At 44.8% G+C, this 27,319-nt stretch overlaps 1 protein-coding gene across 3 annotated transcripts in view; it reads right to left on the bottom strand.

Annotated features, from left to right (window-relative positions):
* PIWIL2 (piwi like RNA-mediated gene silencing 2) overlaps window positions 1-27,319 on the bottom strand; it is a 146,600-nt gene that overhangs the window by 99,810 nt on the left and 19,471 nt on the right. For all 3 annotated transcript variants that reach the window (XM_077262148.1, XM_077262150.1, XM_077262149.1), the window contains exons 2-7: window positions 27,076-27,238; window positions 19,321-19,420; window positions 19,011-19,077; window positions 15,634-15,786; window positions 10,840-10,992; window positions 9,846-9,956 (exon numbers count right to left, since the gene is read on the bottom strand). In XM_077262148.1, coding sequence (XP_077118263.1) covers window positions 9,846-9,956; window positions 10,840-10,992; window positions 15,634-15,786; window positions 19,011-19,077; window positions 19,321-19,420; window positions 27,076-27,237 — 746 coding nt within the window. In that variant the 5' untranslated portion in view covers window position 27,238. The remainder of the gene's footprint in view (window positions 1-9,845; window positions 9,957-10,839; window positions 10,993-15,633; window positions 15,787-19,010; window positions 19,078-19,320; window positions 19,421-27,075; window positions 27,239-27,319) is intronic.

The raw sequence follows: 27,319 nt of genomic DNA, 5'->3' as shown, positions 1-27,319 counted from the left end.
GTTCTCCTTGATGCAGACAGCGTGAGGAGCACTCTCAATGATGAAAGTGAAGAACAAGTAATGTGAACAATGTGGTCATCCATGAGAAACCAAGATGATCTCTGGTAGGAAGGACTGCACCAGGATTAGGAAGACTGTGACCAATAGTTCTGTAAGAAACACCATTTAGCAAAAACCTGTACGAATGTACAGGAGCTTGAGAACATATTAACCAAGCAGATCAATGGGAGAGTCCTACAAGGTGTCCAAGATGAGGTTAAGATCACAGGGTTCAACAGGACGTTTCTATGGGAATGGGGTGGTCCACAACAAGACCTACTAATGGAAAGCAAGAGTGAGCAAAAACAGATTGAGAAACTTGCCAACATAAGGCCAAACGGAGACCTCAATCCAAACACAACTGGACAAAGAAGTGGAGCAGAAGACACTAGAGTATGGGAGTCATGAATGTGAGATACGGGAAAATTGATATAATTTTGATATCTGATGGAATGTCCTGTCAGATACGGTACATCTTGGCCCAAGATACAGCTCTCAAACTCAGCCCCCACCCGTGGGATTCCCCCAGACCAATGTTTTTCTTTGATTAGCCCAAGCAACCAGGCTTTTGAAGCTCTCTCCGGGGGGGCTAAAGGCATAGACCCTGTGTCTCCCAGCACCAAGTTCCGCAATTATCACAGGGGTGTTAATCCTTGTGCAGGACCAGCCAACTGGAGTCCTTTGTTTGACACAAGCCATAGGCAGACATCAGGGCACCACAGATCCCAGCACAAGGTCTATATCTGGAGTGTCACAATGACAAAAGATCTGGAGGAAAAATGAAGTGTGGAGAGAACATCCCCCCCCACACACACACCAGGTCCAAAGACCCACAACAGAGGAAGTCTACAGTTGTCTACTCAGGGTGTGGACTGCAGAGAGAGGTGGAATATGATTTCTTCCTAGTGTCCCATAAGTGGTGTAGATAAGCCACTGCAGATGAGTTGTTGGTCCTCTTAACTTGTTTGCGAGAAGAAGAAATAAAGGATTCAGATTCGGATTTGGCAAATGTAGTGGGATTATCCTTCTATATTGCTCTCTGTGGAACCTGTTTAACTAAGCACCACCATACCGAAAGATGTTTGACACAGTGAATGCCTAGATACACAGTAATGCCAACTATGTTTCCTTTCTATATAAGATTTACTACACTGAACGAAGATTTCTTTGGGTCAGAAAGATGGGAAGTTTTTCTTGTCCATCTGAAAGAGGAGTTGCAAATGTAGAGAAATCCTTAAAATTGTCCATTTGGATGAGGGAGACTAAGATTCTGAGGGCCAGAAATAGAGCCTGAGCTCAGAAGAGTCCTTGATGAGCTTGGGACTAAGGCACACTATCTGACCACAAGAAAACGCCAATTACAGCAGGATGAAGTCATTCTGTTTGACTGATTTTATAGAGAGGGATAAGGATGGCAATGTAGGTCGATCTACCGTTACTTAGGAAAAGCATGGAGAGGTCACTGTCACCATCAGTGACAGAAACAGACTGTAGCATCAATGATTACTCAGCAGGGAATGAGGCAACAGAAGCATATTGAATCACTCTTGCAAAAAAGTTGTGTTGCACCCTGATGGAAGGAGTGCTCACCATCTGACTGGTCTAATGGGAAAGAGGTTGAATTTGGCAAGCAGCCATATTGTCCATCCAGGGCATCAAGAATATGGCACCATCGTAAAGTCGAAGAATTCTCAAAGGTTACCAAGATTTACTTTCATGGAAGGAAACAAAACCGTGGACCCAGAAGGACACCCTAGAGCTAGGAGGTGGCCAGAACAGTAAACAAGAGCGCCATGAGATAGGGTGTTCAATTAAACCATATGGTTCAGAAATAGTCATGGCGAATATAGGGGCGGAGGTAAGCCCTAATAAATACCACTACCACAGGGTGGACCACCATTTTTTATGCCCTTAAATCAGAGAGATAAGTCACACAAAATAGTTAACATTTCCCACATGTCATATTTACATCAGCACAATTTTGGAAACAAACATTTTTTTGTTAGGAAGTTATAAGGGTTAAAAGTTGACCAGCAATTTCTCATTTTTACAATAAAATTTACAAAAAGGAGATTTTTGTGTACTCACCGTAAAATCTTTTTCTCCGAGCCAATCATTGGGGGACACAGGACCATAGGTGTTATGCTGCTTGCCACTAGGAGGACACTAAGTAAACACAAAGAGTTAACTCCTCCTCTGCAGTATACACCCGTTGACTGGCCAGTAATGACTCAATTCGGTAGTAAAGCAGTAGGAGTAAAACCAAGACAAGTAAACTAAGTCCAAAACTAAGGAACAAAAAAAACCCAGCAACAACCAGCCAATAGGCTAACAGGGTGGGTGCTGTGTCCCCCAATGATTGGCTCGGAGAAAAAGATTTTACGGTGAGTACACAAAAATCTCCTTTTCTCCTACGCCTCATTGGGGGACACAGGACCATGGGACGTCCTAAAGCAGTCCCTGGGTGGGGAGCAATTTCACTGCTAAAACCTCATGTACCACTGGCTTACTGAGGTACCGCTGTCTGCAGAATGCGCCTGCCGAGGGCAGCGTCTGCCGAAGCCTGGGTATGGATGTGATAGTGCTTCGTGAAGGTATGCAGACCGGACCAAGTCGCAGCTTTACAAAGCTGCTGTGTGGACGCCTGGTGCCGAATGGCCCAAGAAGCACCGACCAAGTCGAATGCGCCTTAATCCCTGCTGGGACAGGGGTGTTCCTGACGCGATAGGATTCCTGAATAGTGGAACGAATCCACTTGGCTAGAGTGGCCTTTGAGGCAGGTAGACCTTTCCTATGTCCGTCCGGAAGCACGAACAGGACATCCGACTTACGGAAGGGAGCCGTACGAGATATGTACCGCCGAAGAGCTCTAACCACATCCAGAGTATGGAGAGCTTTCTCGATACGATGGGTTGGTGCCGGACAGAATGACGGCAAGACAATGTCCTCATTTAGATGAAAGGAGGAAACGGCTTTAGGTAGGAAAGAGGGAGAGGTTCTCAAGACTACCTTGTCTGAGTGAAAAATCAGGAAGGGGGGTCGGCAAGAGAGCCGCCAACTCAGAAACTCTCCTAATTGACGTAATCGCCACGAGAGAGACCACCTTCCATGAGAGGAGGGTGAGAGATGTCCTGCAATGGTTCGAAAAGGGCCTCCTGAAGAACTCCGAGAACCAAGTTAAGATCCCATGACGACAAAGGCATTCTATAGGGAGGGACCACCCGGGAGACTCCTTGGATGAACGTCTTAACCGGCAGTCTGGAAGCGATCCTTCGTTGGAATAGAACAGACAAGGCAGACACTTGTCCCTTGAGCGAGCTTAGGGCAAGGCCTGACTCTAAACCTGATTGGAGAAACTCCAGAATGGACAGAATGGAAAAGACCAAAAGGAGAACGTCCATGGGTATTGCACCATGAAAAGAAGATGCGCCAGGTGCGATAATAAATGTGCATGGATAGGGGTTTCCTAGCACGAATCATGGTAGAAGAAACTCCTGGAGAGAATCCAGCTTGGGCTAAAATCCAGGATTCAACGGCCTCGCCTTCAAAGACAGGGCCCCCGAGTTCTGGTGGCAAATCGGGCCCTGTGAGAGAAGATCTGTACGATCTGGAAGGCGCCAGGGGGTGTCGGCGACCATTCGGACGAGTTCTGCGTACCATGCTCGGCGTGGCCAGTCGGGCGCGACGAGAATCACCGGCCTCCCCTCTGCTCTGATCTTCTTGATGACACTCGGGAGCAGAGGAAGAGGCGGAAATATGTATGGCAGCTGGAACCGATGCCACGACAGGACCAGAGCATCTGCCCTGATGGCGCAAGGATCGCGGGAACGAGCAATGAACTGGGGAACCTGGTTGTTGAACCTTGAGGCCATGATATCCACATCCGGTGTCCCCCAGCGAAGGCAAATCTGCTGGAAGACCTCCGCATGGAGGGACCACTCGCCCGAGGCAAGACCTTGGCGACTGAGGAAGTCCGCTTCCCAATTCTCCACACCCGGTATGTGGATCGCCGAGATGAGCGAGTGATTGGTCTCAGCCCAGCGCAGAATGTGGGAGACTTCGAGCATGGCTGTCCTGCTGCGGGTTCCCCCTTGTCGGTTGATGTACGCCACGGCTGTGGCGTTGTCGGATTGAATTCTGATGGGATGGCCTGCGAGAAGGTGGTGAAAGTTGCGCAAGGCAAGAGTGAGACGCGACTCTTGTGGACCAACGACCCTGTGCCGTGTGGTGATTGAAAACTACGCCCCAGCCCAAAAGGCTGGCATCGGTGGTCACCACTAACCAGCGCACTGGAAGAAAGGACTTCCCTTGGTTCAGGGAGGACTGTAGCGTCCACCATCTGAGAGTCTGCCTGACCTGTGGGGGCAGGCAAAAACAACGGTCGAGGGAAACCGGGCTCCTGTCCCAGGCTAACAGGAGTGCCTGTTGCAAGGGACGGAGATGGAACTGCACAAACGGAACTACTTCCATCGCCACAACCATTTTCCAGAGGATGCTCATTACGACGCGAATGGAGTGAAGGACGGAGCGGGAGAGCTTGCGCGCTCCCTGTTGTAAGGATAAGACCTTCTCCGGAGGGAGAATGACCAACCCGCGGGAAGAGTCCAAGATCATGCCCAGGAAGCAGATTTGCTGAAGCTCGAGCGTGTACGGGAGATGAGGGAAGGGTCCTTTTCCTGGACCCCCTTGAGTCCCGTAGAACGGTACACCCCCTGTGGTCGGACGGCCCCGCACCGTCGACAGATTCCGTCGCAGCCGACGGAGGTGAGTTCTGGCTTAAGGAGGACCCTCGGAAAGAGTCCAATGCCTTGACCAAGGACTCCATTGAACGTGACAGGGACGCGGCCCACTCAGGAGGGTTAGGCTCAGCGGGATCGGTGGCGACATTGGTGGCGGCAGAAGGCGGCTGCGCACAGGCCGGGTCACAGTTCTGGCACAAAGGGGTATTGTGGGCACGTGGCAAAAAAGAATTGCAAGTGGCACATGCGGTAAAAAATACAGTGTGCTTTTTGTTGCCCCTTTTTGCCTCCTTAGATTGAGACATAGTGTATGTCTGTGCCTCCAAAATACTGCACTAGCCGGGATGTGGATGCAGAGAAGGGGTTAAGCGTTTCCCTATAGGAAGGGGCAGCTTACCCACGGTCCTGTGTCGGTGTCCCCAGGAAGGAAGGAGGAAGTGTTTGCTGCAGAATCCCATGCTGGAGAGGAGACCCAAGATGGCGGCCGAGATTTATAGGGCTGTTCTCGTTTAGAACGAGAAGTGCCTGACCGGTGGGCGGGGCTCCAGCGGTGGGCGGGAATTACAAACGCGGCCTAGTCCGGCTGAAAAGCCGTGTACTAAATTTGCAGGCTGCCGACGGCATGCGCCTGCGGGCGCGGTGTAGCGCCGGACGATCGCCGCTGCACCAACAGTGGCGCCTCTCCCCAGGGACCCGGTCCGCATCCTCCAACGCTGCAGCATGAGGAGAGGACTACTCACCGAGCCTCGGTGCGGACTCCAGCTCAATCTGTCTTCCCTGCGCCGGGGGATGGAGAGCGTCGTATGTGCCTGCCGCAGGGGACTTATGGCTGTGCCACCATGCAGATGTGCCTGCCGCAGGGGACTTACGGCTACCGTGGGGACTACAAGACGCCAAGGTGAGGGCTTGAGTGCGGTGGAGCCCGGGAGATGCACATGAGAGGTATACTCTATGTGCTCACCCTCCTATATGGGGGAGATCGGGACCGAGTAGGAACCGTCGCCCTGGGTTTAGGTTAGGCGTGCCCCATACGTCGCAGGAGAGGAACGGGGAGGTATACTCGCCGTGCTCGCCTGTTGATGGTTCGGGGGAGAACGGACCCTGGAAAGGAGTCCGTCGACCCCTTCACTCCGTTAGATAAAAAATAAAAATGTACAGAAAATAAAAAATAAAATAATAAATGGTGGGGTCTGACCCAAGTGCCCCCTACAGACACTAAGCAAGAACTGAGTCGTTACTGGCCAGTCAAGGGGTGTATACTGCAGAGGAGGAGTTAACTCTTTGTGTTTACTTAGTGTCCTCCTAGTGGCAAGCAGCATAACACCCATGGTCCTGTGTCCCCCAATGAGGCGTAGGACAAACCATTTTTTTTTAGTGACCATCTTACATTTAAAGTCACTTTGAGGGGTGTTCATGACAGAAAATACCCAAAAGTGATACCATTCTAAAAACTACACCCCCCAAGGTGCTCAAAACCACATTCAAGAATTTTATTACCCCTTTACGTGCTTCAAAGGAAGTGAAGCAATGTGTAAGGAAAAAAATGAACATTTAACTTCAGAACCAATTTTTTTTTATTTTCACAAGTGAAAAAAGAGAAAATGAACCACAAAATTTGTTTTGCAATTTCTCCTGAATGCGCCGATTGTTATGATCTGGTGGCCTAGGAGCAGCATAAGACGTACCCTGGAGAAGGTGGTATCTGTACTGACCGCAGACCCTGAACTTAACACCGCAACTAGAAGTAGCCGTGGGATGTACCTACCGATCCTAGACACCTCGACACAGCCGGAGGACTAATTAACCCTATAGATAGAAAAGGGAAAACTATCTTGCCTCAGAGAAAATCCCCAAAGGATAGACAGCCCCCCACAAATATTGACTGTGAGAGGAGAGGAAAAAACATACACAGACTGAAAACAGGATTTAGCAAAGGAGGCCAATCTAGCTAGATAGGAAAGATAGGACAGAGAACTATGCGGTCAGTATTAAAATACTAGAAAATATCCACCACAGAAAATACAAAAACTCCACATCTAACTAAAGACATGGAGGGTATATCTGCCTCTCCAGAGATTCCAACTTGGCTGCATAAATCCTTACACAGATTAAGCTGGACAAGAAAAAACATGAAATGCACTGAACAATAAGGCCCACAACATGTGGCTGCAAAAACAAGCAGAACTTATCTTTGTTGAAATGAACAGCAAGCAGGAGAGACCAGGAAGGGATGTGAATCCTCCAGAAACAATGGACAACTGGCACTGACTAAAGGGTGAAACCAGACTAAATAGCCCAGTCCGAAGTGGAAACACCTGATGACTGCTGTGAAGGACAGACAGCAGCGCTACCACTTATAACCACCGGAGGGAGCCCAAGAGCAGAATTCATAACAGCCGATACCCCATTTGTGGGAGTAGACCACTGTTTGGGCGCACGGCAGAGCTGGGAAGGGAAGCAGTGCCGTTTGACTTTTTCAATGCAGAATTGGCTGGAATTGAGATTGGACGCCATGTCGCATTTGCAGAGCCCCTGTGTGCCTAACCAGTGGAAACCCCCCACAAGTGACACCATTTTGGAAACTAGACCCCTTAAGGAACTTATCTAGATGTGTATTGAGCACTTTGAACCCCCAAGTGCTTAACAGAAGTTTATAACGTAGAGCCGTGAAAATAAAAAATCATATTTTTTCCACAAAAATGATTTTTAGCCCCCAATTTCTTTTATTTTCCCAAGGGTAGCAGGAGAAACTGGACCCCAAAAATTGTTGTCCAATTAGTCCTGAGTACGCTGATACCCCATGTGTGTGAGGGTAAACCACTGTTTGGGTGCACGGCAGAACTCAGAACGGAGGGAGCACCATTTGACTTTTTCAACGCAAAATTGGCTGAAATCAATGGTGGAGCCATGTCACGTTTGGAGACCCCCTGACGTACCTAAACAGTGGAAACCCCCAATTCTAACTCCAACCCTAACCCCTACACACCCCTAATCCCAACCCTAACCACAACCCTAACCCCAACACACCCCTAACCCTAATCCCAACCCTAACTACAAACCTAACCCTCATCCCAACACACCCATAACCCTAATCCCAAACCTAACCCTAATCCCATACCTAACCCTAATTTTTTTTTTACACTTACCGGATTTTTTGCGACAAGTTATTGCGCGATTTTTTTGCGGGCTGCATTGCCGCAATTTTCACGGTCTGCCGCAATAATGGACTGCAAAAAACTTGCGGATTGAAGTTTTTCGGGTTTGCAATACTATGGCAAAAGTATTGGGGAAAAAAAACAACCTTCCGTTGTTTTTGCGGCCCCATTGAATTACAATGGGGGCCGTGTCCGTTAGCCGTGAAAAATATCGAGCAGGCTCGATATTTTTTCACAGCCGTAAATACAGCCCTTACGGCCATACGGCGCTCCGTAGAATTATTGCGGCCCGTTTTTGCGGCCCCATAGAAATCTATTAGGACTGCAAAAATGGGATGCAAAACCACGGTAAGTGTAAAAGAAGCCTTACCCTAACCCTAATTTTAGCCCCAACCCTAGCCCTAATTTTAGTCCCAACCCTAACCCTAATTTTAGCCCCAACCCTAACCCTAATGGGAAAATGGAAATAAATACATTTTCTTTCTTTTATTATTTTTGCCTAGCTAAGAGGGTGATAAAGGGGGGGTTATTTACTATCCTTTTTTATTTTGATCACTGTGATAGGGTTTATCACAGTGACCAAAATGAACCAATAGGAAAAATCTTCCTATTGTTGCCAGGTGCCTGCGGGCAGATCTCGGCGGGCGCACTGCACATGCGCCCGCCATTTTTTCCCTGATGAAGATGGCAACGCCCACCGGAGGAAGCAGGAGGGCCGAGGAGCATCGGGAGACACTGGTAAGTATGGCGGGGATCAGGGACCCCATTTCTCTCTCCTCTGATGTGCGATCACATCAGAGCAGAGAGAAATTACATGACACATTGGACATTTTATTTTATTTTGCAGCCATCGCTACACTGTTAGTAAGAACGAACCCGAATTACTACCCCCAGCAACCGAGACCCCGAGATCTGCAGAGTATCGCCGGCATTTATTCCAGGTAAAGATGGCGGTGCCCATGGGGGGAGGAAGCGAGAGGACCCACGGACACCGGGAGACACCAGTAAGTATTGGGGGGGGATCGGAGACCCTATTTCTCTCTCCTCTGATGTTCGATCACATCAGAGGAGAGAAATTAAATGGCAAATCGCACTTTATTTAAAATGGTTAATTACCGGTGATCGCAACCCGGGGTTCGGTAAAAACTGACCCGAATCATGTTCTCTGGGGTCTCGGCTACCCTCGGCAGCCGAGACCCTGGGAAAAAGCCGAGACCCTGGTAAGCGACATCACGGATACGCGAAACGGGCGTTGGGGTTACTGACGCAGGTCGGAACGTACCTGGGACCTTATTATGGGTAATTATTGCCTTTGTTTCAATGTATATAGGGAGGAACTATGAGTATTATCTAATACATAGGTGACGCTGCTGCGGTAGAATAATGAAACTGCAAATAGCAGTCTATTACATAGTACTTTAGAGCTGCAGCATTGTCACCAGGTATAATCTGACTATTAGAGTATATGGTTCCATTTTTTTTAGTCCCGTACGCTCCCTCCTGGGTCATGTTTTAACACTTTGTGTGTGATTCACAAAACATTATTTGAGACCCATGTAACTTAAAAATGGCTATGTCTTTTGCTACCAAATAAAAATAATTGATTGAGATATTAATGTATTGTTGGTGTTTTTTGACTCATTGCTCTCCTGTAAATTGAGAGTAATAGTCTGTGGCCACCACCTGAAAAACCATTCCCTTTCTGGGGATCATCCTATTGTTTCTCCCCGGTTCACCCTCTGTCAACAAACCAGGTGAAATAGATTCCTAACCACTCATGCTTTCTAAGGATGCGGGCACATGTTTTTGGCTGACTGCATAAATTATTTTTTTTGAGCAATAAACAGATTATGCATTATGAAAGAAACCAAAAATATGTGGATTATAAATGCTAAAAAAAGTATATACTTACGTAAATGTGACATGGTACTGATAAACGGCTTCATTCTTACAAAGAATCTTAATTAGGTTAAGGCCAAGTGGAGTAGGGGTTCCCTTGGAGCCCTGTTTTATCAGAGGTTCTCTGTGGAAAAAGAAAAAGCAGAGGGGAGTGCTCGGGAAGGGCGCCTCCGAGTGGAAGCCAGGAGTATAACACAAGAGCTGGCAGGAAACACTGCAGTGGAGAACAATAACAGAGTGACTTGTAACAAACTATAAATGGGGAGAAGAGCCTGACAAAGTAATGGGATCAGACAAGGTACGTTTCCTAAAAGCTGAAGAAATATTTTAAGAAGGTTCCAGTGAACAGCGATTCCCTAATTTTCAGTATTAAAGGCATTTAGACAAAGGGGTCCGCAGCTCAGGACCTTGCTCTAAGACCTCCAAGGGTACAAGCCCTTTAACCCTTTTGTGCCTCTGTAGCCAGGACAATTTTCATACTTCTGATGTGTACAAATAAAATCTAGATTACAAAATAAAAATGTTTTATTACGCCTCCAATATCTAGGTATTTCCTAAAAGATAATATCTGACGCATGGTCAAAATGACGCTCAGGAATAATATTCAATTGGCGAGACTCGGGTCCATCGGCCAGGTAAGTAGTCTCAGGCCACGGGACGAGAGCTTGGTGAACCTCTCACTGTCCAGGATCACCAACACGGCTTTTGATTAGGCGGACCGGCGCAAGGTCATTTGTGATTATATCACGTCTAATAAACAGCCGCACTGGGGATCCGGGAAGGTATGGACTGAAAGACCACAAATCCATCTGCCCATCTCTACTCAGCACTTCATACAAACGTCTTCATGCAATTTTGCGGCATATTGAATTTTTTTGCCTACAAATGTACATCCTGTCACTATGGCCTCTGTCACTAACATCTCTGCTGTAAGACCGAACAACAGCTATGGCCGTCTGCTAATCCAGCACTATCTGCATACACACCATCCCAATTTTAATTCTCACCTCTTTTCCTCCCTATTGACAGCAGCCTCAGTGGGGGGGCTCCCTCTGCCAGGAGGTGCAGGGCTTGTAGCTACAGCCATTTCCTGCCTTCCTACACCCCTACCGAGAAAGCTTGGCAGTGCCTGTCCTGCGGCAAGAGAGAACACTGGAGAACTGTGAAAGGAGAGACAAGTATAGAATTAGTCCCATTTACCTGTATTATCAGTCACCTTTCTTATAGTCCATGAGCCAAGAACCAAATTTGACAATATCGGTACCAAGCGGAGTGACTAATTCTCTTTGGTATTTTTAGGTAGATGCATGTCTGTAGTTTATTTTTTGATATGATAGCCCTTACATATACGTAGCTTATTAACCCCTTCAGCCCTAGGCCTATTTGTACCCAAGTGCCTAAGCCAATCTGACCTGTGCCACTTCATGGGCTAATAACTTTGGAACGCTTTCACCTATCCAAGCCATTCTGAGATTGTTTTCTCGTGACATATTGTACTTCACGTCAGTGCTAAATGGGAGTCAATATATTTTACCTTTCTATATAAAAAAATGCTAAATATTCGGAAATTTTGGAAAAATCGGCAATTTTTTAACTTTGAAATTCTCTGCTTTTTACAAAAATACTGATACCCCCCATAATAGTTATTAATTTACACTCCCCACATGTTTACTTCATATTGGCATCATTTTGAAAATGAAACCTTATTGTTTTACGACGTAATAGGGCTTATAGTTTTATGCGCAATTTTTCACATTTACAGCAAAACCCACTTTTCAAAGGACCAAGTCACTTCTGAAGTCACTTTAAGGGGCTTACATAACAGAAACCACCCATAAATTACCCCATTTTGCAAACTACACCCCTCAAGCTGTTCAAAACTCATTTTTAAAAACTGTTAACCCTTTAGGTGTTCCACAGGAATTTTAGCATGAGCCAAGAACCAAATATGACGATATCGGTACCACCCGGAGTGACTAGATGTAGTATTTGTAACAAAATTTAATCCAAGTTATGTAAATACACACTGAACATGTCATGTGCATATATATATATATATATATATATATATATATATATATATATATATATATATATATATATATATATATATATATATATATATATATATATATATATATATATATATATATGTTACTCCATAATATCTTCAACATCGGACTCTGAATCTGACTGTTGTTCTACTGGCTCGTCTTCAGTACCCTTGTTCTGGCATGTCTGTAATCTGCACATGTCTGTGCACTTCAGGCCATTGCTGAGGCAAGTACACTGAGGAAGTTCACATGACCGCACACACTTGCAGGACAGTAGCTGTATAATAGCTTCTGGTGCTGGTGCCCCTTGCATCCACTTGACAACAAGCTTTCCGTCGTTATCTATCATCCAACCGCAGTCTGTTGGGTTTGCAACCCATGGCTGGCTCTGCAGACTTCTCCTCCAGATCGCAGCCTGGTAGTTTGCACGCAGTGCATGCATGAAAAGGCAGTCCTGGCAAGGAGGGAGTTGACTTGACTCTACCACTCCACGTCTGGCACAGAACAGCTGATAACGGAGCCTGTTTACCTCAGTTGTTTGGGTAGTTGGCAGGTACATGTGGCAGGTGATTTCCTGTAACTTCTCAAAAAGTTCGGTAGACACTTCCCATGAACGACCAACTTCCTGAAAGGCATCCTGGTATGTCTTGTTCATCTTCAACTGCTTGAGTGTCGTCATCTTCCCACGGCCAGCGAATGCACTGACGGTGTCACAGCCTGTAAATGCATGCATACCAATCAATGAATCACATACGCTGCCTCCCAATGTTCGGCTCAGAGTGGTGATATCCAGGAATCTTGTCCGGTTCTGTGTACCGCATTTCTGGAACAGGTGGGATGGGATTTTGTGGCACATGCCCAGACACAGGACCATGACATCAGTATCCTCCGAAGTGATGATGACCGACTTGTAACCAGATTCTGCTGCATGAAGAGCATGGAGAAGGAGGCGTGTGTCTGCTTCTTCTTGATTTGACTTAAGGTCAGCAGCCTCTTCCCACTGTTCTTTGGTGATCTTAAAGCAGAGCTGCTCACATGTGACATACAGCTCCTTCTCCTCAAGCTTCTCCCTGTGGTGTTTCGCCTTCCATTCTTCTACCAGAAACTTTATGAGACTTGCCTTGTTGGAGGAACTACTTAGAAGCTTTTTCCACTGCTGGATGTTGTGCCCATGTTGAATGTTCTTGAAATGGATCCCTGTGCCTTCATATCTGTTGACTCTTTCTGTATCTTTGATGGATGTCTCCTTGTAGACGTCAAAGACAATATCAATGCGCTTGCTCTTAGCACCCTCATGGATAGCGCGACTCATTGCTGTGCCTGCTAGCTGGCCAAATGTTGCATTGTTTCCCTTCAGTTTCTGAACCAGGCTCATCCCATCAATGATGGTTGCAGAGGGCTCGGGGATCACTTCTGCAGGACGAGCATTCCTCTCCAACTCCCTTGCGAGGGCAGCCTTGTTGGTCTTGCGGATAGACCCATCACCATTGGCAAGTGCCCATGGCAATGGACCCAGGGGATGAGTCAAGACATCACTCATTTGTAGCTTTCTGTTCTCAGCTACAAGTATCATCTGGCCAAATAGGTTTCTGTCAGCCTTCAAAATTACCTCCTTGCCAAGACCTTGTCTGCGTGTCTTCATTTGGATGTTAGAGAACGTTTTAAGTTTGTTCTTCGTCATCTTGTCATGAAACAATGTAGTTGGCTTATCGGTACCCAAACGCTCATCCTTGAATGTTTGATATGCATCCTCTCCTATACTGTATGCCCCTTGAAGGTCTTTGGCTACATCTGGTGGTGCTACAGTCGCTGTTGACAAACTGATAAGTTCACCATTATGCTCTTTGTTGAAGGGGTTCACCCAACCTGTCTCCAGCAGTTGAACGAAAGATTGGACATCGGCTTCATCTCTTCTAATCCTAGACACCTGTAGGTCTGAATGGCTGAAGTCAGTATATTGTTGGCCTACCAGGGCCCTCAGCTGCCTCAAGTACATACTGCGGTACTCTGATGTCAGGTAGAACCTGGAAACAGCTCCAACTTTGAGGCTGAAGCCTTTTGTGCCCCCTGGTGTCTGGGTGTCTTTGTTGATTGTCTCTTCAATGGTCTGGTCCACAGGAATTCGTCCAAAAGGATTCTTGCTACCGATCTGGACCGAAAAGCCACCTTGCATGAAGTATTCATGGACCTCTGGGTGTTCTATGGGCAGCCGAGACATTGTGGCATAGTAATAGGTTAGGTATCGGGCATAGTTGACCTTGTCATAGGCAAAACACCATGGTATCATCTGTCGGATTGCTCAGTGTGTGTGCGTGTGTTGGGGCACCTCAGGGTGTCTTCAAATGTGACATAGCCCCCTAGATTTCTTCCAGTAAAATTTGCACTCCAAAAGTCATTTGGCGCTCCTTCCCTTCCGAGGCCTGCCGTTCCCCAATACTGCAGTGTACGACAACATATCGGGTGTTGTTGTGTTCGGGAGAGATTGGTGAACAAATAGTGGGGTGCATTTTTTGCTGGTACACCTCTTAAAAATAAAAAAATGAGCCTAAAATGACACCTTCATGTAAAAAATGCACTTTTTCCATTTTCTCAACCAAGTGTTTCCAACTACTGTGAAACACTGGTTGGGTCAAAGTGGTCACTATACCCCCTAAAAGATTCCTTGGGGGTGTAGTTTCCAAAATAGGGTCACTTTTTGGGGTTTCCACTGTGGGGGTACCTCAGGCAGCCTTCAAATGTGACATGGCCCCCTAGATTTCTTCCAGTGAATCCGCCACCCAAAAACCACATAGCGCTCCTTCCGTGTTGAGCTGTGCTGTGTGCCCATACTTTAGTTTACGAGTACATGTGGGGTGTTTCTATAAACTGCAGAATTAGGGTAACCAAGTTTGGGTTTGCCGTTAACCCTTGCTAGGTTGCAGGTAAAATTGGATTACAATGTAATATCTGGAAAAAAAATGAAATTTTGAAATTTCGCCTTCATTCTGCTAAAATTCCTGTGGAACACCTAAAGGGTTAACAGTTTTTAAAAATGAGTTTTGAACAGCTTGAGGGGTGTAGTTTGCAAAATGGGGTAATTTATGGGTGGTTTCTGTTATGTAAGCCCCTTAAAGTGACTTCAGAAGTGACTTGGTCCTTTGAAAAGTGGGTTTTGCTGTAAATGTGAAAAATTGCGCATAAAACTATAAGCCCTATTACGTCGTAAAACAATAAGGTTTCATTTTCAAAATGATGCCAATATGAAGTAAACATGTGGGGAGTGTAAATTAATAACTATTATGGGGGGTATCAGTATTTTTGTAAAAAGCAGAGAATTTCAAAGTTAAAAAATTGCCGATTTTTCCAAAATTTCCGAATATTTAGCATTTTTTTATATAGAAAGGTAAAATATATTGACTCCCATTTAGCACTGACGTGAAGTACAATATGTCACGAGAAAACAATCTCAGAATGGCTTGGATAGGTGAAAGCGTTCCAAAGTTATTAGCCCATGAAGTGGCACAGGTCAGATTGGCTTAGGCACTTGGGTACAAATAGGCCTAGGGCTGAAGGGGTTAATAAGCTACGTATATGTAAGGGCTATCATATCAAAAAATAAACTACAGACATGCATCTACCTAAAAATACCAAAGAAAATTAGTCACTCCGGGTGGTACCGATATCTGGCCCGGCTCATGGACTATTACAGGTTATATAGTCAGACAGATAGGAGTTATGAGATACGAGTTTTTGCTCTTGATTTCTCACCTCCTTTCTTCAGGCTTAACGGATGTCTCAGTAGATGAGCCTCCTACTTTAGGAGCTGTGCTTCTTGGGATGGTGGACATCTGCTGTCTTCCTAGACCTCTCCCAGGTAAGCTGGACAGAGACTGTTCCCTGGCCGCAGGGCTCATTGGAAATCTGGGAGAACACAGATAAATGCTATAAAAAGCAATAGTATTCAAGTGATTCTGCTGAGAGAACAGTAGCAATCATCAAGTATTACACGTAGACCGGCTTCTAACAATTATCCTCAAATGCACATATGCTAAATAAAGAATTAAAGTGGCTTGCGAAAGTATTCACACTCCCTTGCATTTTTTGTGATTTGCTACCTCACAACTTGGAATTTCACAGATTTTTTTTTTTGAGGGTTGGTATGACAATGTGTGCAAACTGTAAAGCGCTGCGGAATATGTTAGCGCTATATAAATAAAAAGATTATTATTATTATCAGTTCATATAAAGAAGATGCCTACAATTGTGAACATTTTTCTTTTTTTCCTTTTCAGTGACGCAAACAAATATATATGGCCATGTGAGTGCTTGTTTTTTGTGGGACAAGTTACACTTTTGAACCACATCATTGGTTTTAGCACGTCGTGTACTAGAAAACAGGAAAAAAATTCCAAGTGCGGTGAAATTGAAAAAAAGTGCAATCCCACACTTGTTTTTTGTTTGGCTTTTTTGCTAGGTTCACTAAATGCTAAAAGTGACCTGCCATTTTGATTCTCCAAGGTCATTACGAGTTCATAGACTCCAAACATATCTATGTTACGTTTTATCTAAGTGGTAAAAATTTTTTCCAAACTTTGCTAAAAAAAAAAATTTGCACAATTTTCCAATACCCGTAGCGTGTCCATTTTTCATGATCTGGGGTCAGGTGAGGGCTTATTTTTTGTGTGCCGAGCTGGCGTTTTTAATGATACCATTTTGGTGCAGATACATTCTTTTGATTGCCTGTTATTGCATTTTAATGCAATGTCGCGGCGACAAAAAAACCCGTAATTCTGGAGTCTTGAATTTTTTTCTTGCTACGCTGTTTAGCGATCAGGTTAATACTTTGTTCTTATTGATAGATCGGGCGATTCTGAACGCGGCGATACCAAATATGTGTAGGTTTGATTTTTTTTATTGTTTTATTTTGAATGGGGCGATTTAAACTTTTATATTTGTTTTATTTCTTTCATATTTTTTCAAACTTTTTTTTTTTTTTTTTTTTTTTTACTTCTGCCATGCTTCAATAGCCTCCATGGGAGGCTAGAAGCTGGCATAGCCTGATCGGCTCTGCTACATAACAGCGATCATCAGATCGCTCCTATGTAGCTGAATTACAGGCTTGTTATGAGCGCTGACCACAGGGTGGTGCTCACAGCAAGCCGGCATCAGCAACCATAGAGGTCTCAAGGACACCTCTGGTGGCTATGCAGACGCATGGCTGACCCCCGATCATGTGACGGGGGTTGGCGATGCACTCATTTGCGGCCCGATAGCCAGGAGCGCCAGTTAAATGCCACGGTCAGCATTTGACAGCAGCATTTAACTAGTTAATAGCGGCAGGTGGATCGCAATTCCACCCGTCGCTATTGCGGGCACATGTCAGCTGTACAAAACAGCTGACATGTCCCAGCTTTGATGTGGGCTCACCGCCGCAGCCCGCATCAAAGCGGTGGTACAGACCTCCGCAGTAATAGTATGGCGGAGGTCAGTAAGGGGTTAACAAACCACTGTACATACAGTGTCTATATATCATTAAGAACCCCTAAGGCCTCTTTCACAAGTCAGTGTCTCCGGTACGTGTGGTGACAGTTTTCACAAATACCAGAGACACATACATATATAGACCCATTCAAGTGAATGGGTCTGTGCACATGTCAGGGGAGTTTCCACGGACCGTGTGTCTGTGGGCAAGACACGCTAACAGGTCCGTGTTTTTACCAGCAGCACGGGCCGGAAAACGTCCCGCACACGGATAACATTCGTGTGACACTTACTGGAGCCTGAGAAGCAGTGGTACAGTAAGCACTGTTCCCCGGCGCCGGGTGCTGAAAACCTCTCATTCTCCCCTGCTCTGTCAGCGATCAGCGCAAGCAGGGAAAAATGATCAGAGTTATATTCAAGTAACAACAGTGAGAGCAGGTGGTGGCTGATGGGACTACTAGTCCCATCAGTCTAAACCTACTGCTGCCAATACCAGTGAGAGCAGGCGGCAGCTGATGGGAGTATTCATCCTGCGCTGCCTGAGCTATAAATAAACAAATAAACCCGCCGTCGGTTCCCCTGTATTTTCTATAACCAGTCAGGTAAAACTCAGAGCTGGGGGCTATAATGCTCAGCTGTCAACAAGGCCGGTTATCAAGAAAAGAGGGGTCCTCACACTGTTTTTTTAAAATTATTTAAATAAAATAATTTTAAAAACCGCTGTGCCCCCCCCCTAGTTTTGACAACCAGCCTTGCTAAAGCAGACAGCTGGTATTCTAGGGCTGGTAAGGAGCCATGGATATTCACCCCTCCCCCAGCCTAAAAGTAGCAGCCCACAGCCGCCCATAAGAGGCACATCTATTAGATGCGCCAATTCTGGCGCTTTGCCCTGCTCTTAACACTTTCCCTATAACGGTGACAAGTGGGGTTCATATTTGTGGGGTGTTTGTTGATACCACGGCTATAAGACACCTATCCATTACTAATCCTAGAGTTGTATTTTAAATAAACACACAGACAGAATAAAGTATTTTATTAGAAATAAATCAAAACACAGTTTTTCTTTTTTATTTAAAAACAAAAAACACAGTTATACTCACCTAAAGCCTAATTACACTGAATCCCTCGTCTCCTGTAATAAAAAAAAAATATAAAGAAACTACAATATCTCTCACCTGTCCGTTTTGTCCCATGCCGTAATCCATGTCTGGGGAATAAATAGTTTTCAACCTGAATGGTGCCAAGATGTGACCGTCCAGGCTGAGAACCACTGGTGAATGAGCTGTATTGACCAGGGGTGACATTATCAAGGTTACCGCTGACCAGTGACGCTGCGTTCCCAGCTGGGCTGAACTGCGGTGACCTCAATAATGGGAGAAAAAGTCACCGCAGTTCAGGTCAGTGAGTTCACAGCAGATAATCATGAGAAATTCTGCATGTGGTACTGATATGCGGCACACGTTGCCACATGTGTGCCTCAAGTATTACACACACACTAACATCTCTGGTACTGTTTTTTTCCGCGGTACCGAAAAAAAAACCGGACGTGTGAAACCGGCCTAAGACTTAGTATGTGTAAACATGTTCACTTACCCTGATGCTAAAAGTATAAAGTGTTTCTTACAGGAATACTGAAGCTTCATGAAGTATTCGTCCTCACTCACCTAGATCTTCCCAATGGCACAGCAGAATCACCACTGCCTAAGTGCACCGTCTCGGGTATCCCCCTACCTACAAAAAAGGCAACGTCTTATCAAAACATTCACCGATATTGGTAATCGTGCAAAATCCAAAATACCACCTCTATGTGTAAAGTTATAATAGTGGCTACGTTGTAACAAACCTATCAGTGCCGCAGTGAAGGACAACGTAGTACAGACTAGGACTCCAAGAAACAGAGGAAGCGCACCATCTCACGACACTTGTCGCTTCACTTTACACACAGATGAATCCATCACATCACACAGGACTTACCCAAAAAGGGTCTCGCTGGAGGGAGAGACTTAGAGGACTGTGGTTCGAAGCCCAAACCTCGGAACATGGATGGCAGCACATTTCTGGGATCTTGTGTCTCCTACATAGAAAATCTTATATTATATATTTATCAAACTGGGGAGGATTCACCATTTCCCAAAATGCACTCAGCTTAGGGTCATACACGTACCATAGTAAGGTGGGAGGTTAAGGACATGGTGCTTCTGTGAACTGTAACCTAAGATTTATGGAGAGTGGCAGATTGCCAAAACCTTTATCCCTAGACGCCCTCCTGTAGTTTTATCACTGATTTTACCTTGGTTGAATATCTTTTCATTGCTCAGAGTAGCTTGATGTTTCTATCTTAACAAGGACGGGTCACAGTGCAATATATACAATAAAATAGCATGTGCCAAACACAACCAGAGACCCTCATTAAAGGGAACCTGTCACCTAATTACTGCAGCTCAAACCACGGGCAGCATGATTCAAAGTCTGGTTCCTCCATTGCAGCCAAGTATATGTTAAAATATACATTAACACAAGGGTCTCAAACACACGGCCCCTGATGCTCCATTGTGCTGTCCAGCGAGCCACGGGCCAACCAACGTCAGCGCTTATTTCCAACTGTGCGTCCTCGAATGCACATTGAATTGAAATGTATTGCGGTGCAGGGACCTGCTCCATGCACCACAATACCAGTGCCAGCCACTGGCTGACGTCACTGCTAAGAGCCCCAGCTATGGAGAAGGAGGAGGACGCTGGTCACCGAAGGAGCGACATCAGGTAAGAATTTTTTTTATATGCATGTAAAGAGCATCAGAATGGGGACATTACTATAAGATGGGGGACCAGGATGGGACCATTACTATAAGATGGGGGACCAGGATGGGACCATTACTATAAAAAGGAGACAAGGATCGGACCATTACTATAAGAAGGGGACAATGGGCTGTCTTATTGGGAAGGGGCGGGATAAGTTGGGAATGCTGGGGTTTGGTTAGGGGGGAAATTTTGTATTGAAAACAAGAATATAATATCTAAATTGTACTGATATTCTTAATAAAAATCTACTTGAGTTTAAAAAAAAGAAGGGGACAAGGATGGGACTATTACTATAAGGGGACAAGGATGGGACCATTACTATAAGAAGGGGACATGGATGGGACCATTACTATAAAAAGGGGACAAGGATGGGACCATTACTATAAGGGGACAAGGATGGGACCATTACTATAAGGGGACAAGGATGGGACCATTACTATAAGGGGACAAGGATGGGACCATTACTATAAGAAGGAGATAAGGATGGGACCATTACTATAAGAATGGGACAAGGATGGGACCATTACTGTAAGAAGGGGACAAGGATGGGACCATTACTATAAGAAGGAGGCCACGATGGGGACATTTCTAAAAGAATATAACCAGGATGGGCACATTACTGTAAGATGAGAGCAGAATGGGGACATTACTGTAAGATGGTGCCAGGATGGGGATATCATTACAGGACAGGGGACATTACTACATGACAGGGGAGATTACTACAGGACAGGGGACATTATAACAGGATGGAGGCCAGAATTGGTGTATGAGGCTAATTGTAAAACTAATTATTGTATGATCAAAAACAGGAAAACATTTGCCATGTCACATTTGCAGAGCCCCTGTGGTGTCAGAACAGCAGAACCCACCATAAGTGACCCCATTTTATCAATTAAACCTCTCAATGAATTAATCTAGGGGTGCAATGGTCATATTGACACCAGAGGTGTGTCACAGAAGAAAACATACGGTAATTACATTTTACCACCAAAATTTTGCTTTAGCCCCAGATTTTACATTTTAACCCCTTCATGACCGTGGGATTTTTCGTTTTTCCGTTTTCGTTTTTCACTCCCCTCCTTCCCAGAGCCATAACTTTTTTATTTTTCCGTCAATTTGGCCATGTGAGGGCTTATTTTTTGTGGGACGAGTTGTACTTTTGAATGACACCATTGGTTGTACCATGTCGTGTACTAGAAAACGGGAAAAAAATTCCAAGTGCGGTGAAATTGCAAAAAAAGTGCAATCCCACACTTGTTTTTTGCTTGGCTTTTTTGCTAGGTTCACTAAATGCTAAAACTGACCTGCCATTATGATTCTCCAGGTCAGTACGAGTTCATAGACACCTAACATGACTAGGTTATTTTTCACCTAAGTGGTGAAAAAAAATTCCAAACTTTGCAAAAAAAAAAATAAATAAAATTGCGCCATTTTCCGATACCCGTAGCGTCTCCATTTTTCATGATCTGGGGTTGGTTGAGGGCTTATTTTTTGCGTGCCGAGCTGGCGTTTTTAATGATACCAATTCGGTGCAGATGCGTTCTTTTGATCGCCCGTTATTGCATTTTAATGCAAATCGCGGCGACCAAAAAAACGTAATTCTGGCGTTTCGATTTTTTTTCTCGTTACGCCGTTTTGCGATCAGGTTAATGCTTTTTTTTTTTATTGATAGATCGGGCGATTCTGAATGCGGCGATACCAAATATGTGTAGGTTTGATTATTTTTTTATTGATTTATTTTGATTGGGGCGAAAGGGGGGTGATTTAAACTTTTATATTTTTTTTATTTTTTTCACCTTTTTTTTTTTTAACTTTTACCATGCTTCTATAGCCTCCATGGGAGGCTAGAAGCAGGCACAGCCCGATCGGCTCTGCTACATAACTGCGATCATCAGATCGCTGTTATGTAGCTAAAATGCAGGTGTGCTGTGAGCGCCGACCACAGGGGGGCGCTCACAGCCACCGGCGATCAGTAACCATAGAGGTCTCAAGGACCTCTATGGCTACAATATACAAGCATCGCTGACCCCCGATCATGTGACGGGGGTCGGCGATGCGCTCATTTCCGGCCGCCCGGCCGGATGCGGTGGTTAAATGCCGCTGTCTGCGTTTGACAGCGGCATTTAACTAGTTAATAGCGGCGGGTGATCGCGATTTCACCCACCGCTATTGCGCGCACATGTCAGCTGTAAAAAACAGCTGACATGTCGCGACTTTGATGTGCGCTCACCGCCGGAGCGCACATCAAAGCAGGGGACCCGACATCGGACGGTATAGTACGTCCGATGTCGGGAAGGGGTTAACACTGGGAAATGGGTTACAATAGCACCAAAATTTATCCCACAATTGTTGCTGAACATAGAAATACCACAGTACAGATTGCCTCGTGGAGCACAGATTTTCCTAGAAGAGTTTGTGGACTCCATATACAGAACCCCTAAGTGCTAGAAGAACAGAATCCCCCTCAAGTGACCCAATTTTGGAAATTATACCCTTTTGGAAATTTTTTTACAGGTTTAGTGATGATATTGATTCCATGGGTGTCTTCCAGAAACAAGCAGCAGTGGATGTTGCTAAGTGAAAACTGCCATTGTAGTGTCCAGTACGTTGTATTGACCAGAACACTGTAGTGACCAGTACGTGGTAGTGCCCAGCTCATGATTCTTGATACACGCACCAGTAAATTAGGCGGGCTCTCATCACTAAAGAAATACCAAACGTGGCCACTAACTGCAGTTTAGGCACACCGGGCTCAGGGGGGGCATTTGGATTTGAGAGCACAGAATTTGCAGAATCTCTTTTTGAGAGGCGAGGAGCCATTTCACTTTTCCAGAGCCTTTGTGCTACCAGTAATGTGACAGCCCTCTATATTTCAGTTAACAGATGACGGACTTGAGTGGGGACTTGCTTTTTTTTGTTTATTGATTTGAAGGTTTTATTGGGAACAACGTAACATTTGGGATCACATTTAACCTGCGCTCTACACTGAGCTCTTACATCGGCGTTTCCACCTAAATCTCTGAATATCACTACTCAAATGAACCCCCCGCCCCCCGGAGGGATCCATTCACTATAATGAGGCAGATTTACTCTGGACTCGTTCTTGTCTCTGTTTAGCGGTGTCCTCCTCAGGGTGGATAAAAATCAATGTTTTTTAAAAAAAATCAAAAAAAATCGGATTTTTTTGATTTAAATCGGATTTTTTTGATTTAAATCGGATTTTTTTCAATAAACTGCTTTTTGAGGAAAATATTTTACCATCCAAAGGTTCTTCCATCATGAGATAAAGCTGAGTTGTTTAACTCAGTAGAATAAAGGCTGTATATGTGTAACATTCACAATGCCATGCTCTTCCAGAGGTTTCTGTAGGATGCTGACTATCCAACAAGTTTGGGCATGTCAACTGAATGGAAAAAGAAACTAAACCAAAAGTGAAACCAAGCTAGAAGTGTGGAATTAAAGGGGCAGTATGAACAAAATGTGGAGGCTATTAATAGTTTATACAATTAAGACATGCTGCTTTTAAACACCTACCTATTGCCATATAGTAAAACAAAAAAGATTTTTACTTACTTTGGGGTCCCCCCCTCACCCTGGCGTTAGATCGTTGCCCCTAGTTTCGTCCGTGTAACTATGGGCGCACATGCGCACTGCTCTCACTTCTCATTTTAATCGTGATTTATATTAAAAAAAACCTTTTGATTTAAATCAGTGATTTAAATCATGATTAAAATCATGATTTAAATCGATCCGATTTAAATAGAAAAAAATCTTTTGATTTAAATCGTGATTTAAATCATGATTTAAATCGGCGTGATTTAAATCAATCCACCCTGGTCCTCCTTTCCAGAAGTGCACAAAACAATGGCAGACCATGCTTTATGCATGCCTAAAAAGACGGACACCGCAAGATCATAGGCCAGATGACGTCCACAGTGCCTCCATTATTATAAGGAATCTTCCACTGGGGGTTCTGTCTGAATCACGTGTTTCAGAGACTTACACGGAATCCCCGATGTAAGCGCTCAGCGTAGGATAAATATGCGCTGAGCCTTACTGCAATCTTTGGGAGGTAGAATGAACAAATCAACAGCAGGTTAAAAATGTGTTACATTTATTTTTTACACCTTCCTGGTGCAGTATAGGTGTCACGTCCCCCTGGAAGACCTGGAGTTAAACGGTCACATCAGGTAATGAATCGCGGGTCTTATTTAGAGAATGGTGTGATTTGTGTCCCATATTAAATAGATTTAGTTTCCTCTGGTGCTGAAGAGGTTAACAAACCCTTCTATGCTGGTCAGAAACATGCAGCTCCATTTCAGCTGCTTCTCATCTGCTCATTACCTTTTCTGATATAAACTGGTCAGATCTTTTCCCTACTGGTGAAAGATTTGTCTTCCCATTCTAAAGCTAAGTGGTTGGAGTAGAGTTGTTGCAGTAGTGTTCTGTAGTTTGTTGTAGTACATATGTGTATATCTCCTAGTCCCTGTTCCCATTTAGTTTATTCCTCCCTGTCAGAATCCTCCTCACTATTGTTGGTTGGTGCTTTTGTATGATAGAGGTTTTCTGTTATCCCGGTTTTGTCTATTGTGTCTTTTTTACCTTAGATTTCAGTCATATGCCTCATGGGGTGGGGACAGATCAGGGTTTAAAGGGAACTTGTCACAAGGTTTAACAGATACGAGTTACAGCCACCGCCTTTCAGGGCTTATCTACAGCATTCTATAATGCTGAAGACAAGCCCCAGATCTGACCTGCAAGAGAAGATAACTTTTATTATACTCACCTGGGGGTGGTCCGGTTTGATGGATGTCGCTGATCTTGGACCAGCACCTCCCAATCTTCTTGTGATGCCGCCCTCCTGCTTGCTTCACAGGCTCCCCAGCATCGTGCTCCAGCGCAGGCGTACTTATCTGCCCAGTTGAGAACAGAGCACATTCCTGCAGTGCACATGTGCTGGGTCTCTCTGACCTTTCCCAGCGCATGCTCACTGCAGTACTTTGCTCTGCCCTTAACAGGGCAGAAAAGTACGCCTGTGCAGGAGCGCAATGCCGAGGAGCCCTTGTGGATGACGCAGGGACGCAAGAAGCAAGCAGGAGGGCGGCACTGCAAGAAGATGGCAGGCGCCGGACCCAGACCTGCGACGCTCATTGGACCGGACCGCCCTGTAGGTGAGTATAATAAAAGTTAATTTTCTTCTCTTGCAGGTTGGGTCGGGGGCTTATATACAGAATCATAGAATGCTGTATATAAGCCCTGAATGGCGGTGGCCGTAACACGGATCGACCAAACATGGTGACAGGTTCCCTTTAACAGGAGCATAGTAAGGTTGAAGACTCGGACCTCTCTACTTTGAAGAGTACCCCCGGGACAGAGATAGTTAGGGTCCCAGCTCCAGAGACAGTTTGAGGCCCCCTTCCTTACCAAAGACAGTCACAGCATGAGAATGAGTGATTAGACGACTTTATTCTTTGGGTCGGTGCAATACTACGATTACAGCCATACCAGATTCATATCGGGTTTTTATGTTTGGCTACTGTCACACACAAAAAGGTGCTTTTCATTGCAAAAACAAGTTTTTGCATCCCCATATTTTGATAGCTATAATTTTTCTAGATTTCAGCCGACAGTCATGTAATGGCTTGTATTTTTGCGGGATGAGGTGACGTTTTTATTGGTACCATTTTTGGACACGATATTTGTAATCGCCTTCTATTCAAATTTTAGGGAGGCAGAATGAACAAAAAACAGCAATTCAGGAATTATTTGGGATTTTTATTTTATGCAGTTCCACATGTGGTAAAATTTATAAGGTACTGTAGCTTTATTCATCAGGTCAGTACAATTGCAGCAATAACAAATTTATGGTATTTTTTTTTATGTTTTGGCGCTTTTCCACAATAAACGTTTATAGAAAAAAAATAGTTTTGCATCGCTTTATCCTTCTGAGAGCTATAACTTATTTTTCCGCTAATAAGCACCATACAGCTCTGTTTTTTGCAGGGCAAGATGACGTTTTCAGCATACTATTTTTATTTACATTTGTCTATTGGATTGCGCTTTTTTCGGTGGTATGATGATAAAGCGTAGTTTTTTGCCTCATTTTTATTTATTTTGTTACGGTATTCACTAAAGGAGTTAACTACTTGAACAGTTTTATAGGTCGGGTCGTTCCGGACATGGTGACACCAAATATGTGTACTTTGAGTTGTTTTTTTTTTTTCTTTCAGAAAAATATTCATGGGTACAATATATTTTATTTTGTAATTATTTTTTTTTATTATTATTATTATTTTTGCAATTTATTTTTTTCATTTTTTTTTTTTTTTTACTTAGTCCCTCTGTGGGACTTTCACTTTTTCACTGTAATTTCCTCTGATCACTTATAAAGCATAGCAATGCATGAGCATTGCTTTGCTTTATAAACTATCAGTGCTGAACTGACATACAAACTTGATACGACATGCTCTGAGGATGGTGTAAGAAGTTTGCTAGCTCTAGTAACCCAGATGTCGTCATCACGGGTCACCATGGCAAGGATCGGGCCCAGCGATGACGTCGATGGGAGTGTAGAGGGAGCCCCCTACCTCTGCCTTCTTTCTAATTGCGGGTTAAACGGCTGGAAGCGGTGCGGACACGGCTCCTTGCAGCAAGTGCCGGGTGTCAGCTGTCAGAATCAGCTGACACCCGGAAGTGAACGCCCGTGCTCAGCCCCCTGAGTGCGGGAGAGCGCCATGACGTATATATACTGCATCGGTCAGGAAGGTGTGTGTGTGTGTGTGTGTGTGTGTGTGTGTGTGTGTGTGTGTGTGTGTGTGTGTGTGTGTGTGTGTGTGTGTGTGTGTGTGTGTGTGTGTGTGTGTATGTATACACACACACACACAGCAAATGTCGGGAAGAGGTTAAAAAAAAAAAGTGGTTTAATTTTACCTTATCGGGTGGGTCTAAGATGGCAGCTAGCTCCAATCCACGACCTCTGGAGAGAGAAGATGCTCTGCCAATTGCCCTCTCTGTGGACTCCGATGATGGTACCCTCACTCCAAAGGGTGGTGGAAAGCGAGAGCCCCCAAATGGCTGTCTGCTAGGATCCATTCTATAAAATCAAATATAGAATATCACTAAAAACAATTCTGCATGGCACCACAGCGCAGATGATAATGAAGAACTCCATTAT

The sequence above is a fragment of the Ranitomeya variabilis genome, chromosome 5 (assembly GCF_051348905.1).
Source record: "Ranitomeya variabilis isolate aRanVar5 chromosome 5, aRanVar5.hap1, whole genome shotgun sequence".
Taxonomy (NCBI): Eukaryota; Metazoa; Chordata; class Amphibia; order Anura; family Dendrobatidae; genus Ranitomeya; species Ranitomeya variabilis.
Note: the sequence above shows the minus strand (reverse complement) of the source record. Positions and strands in the feature narration are given on the sequence as shown.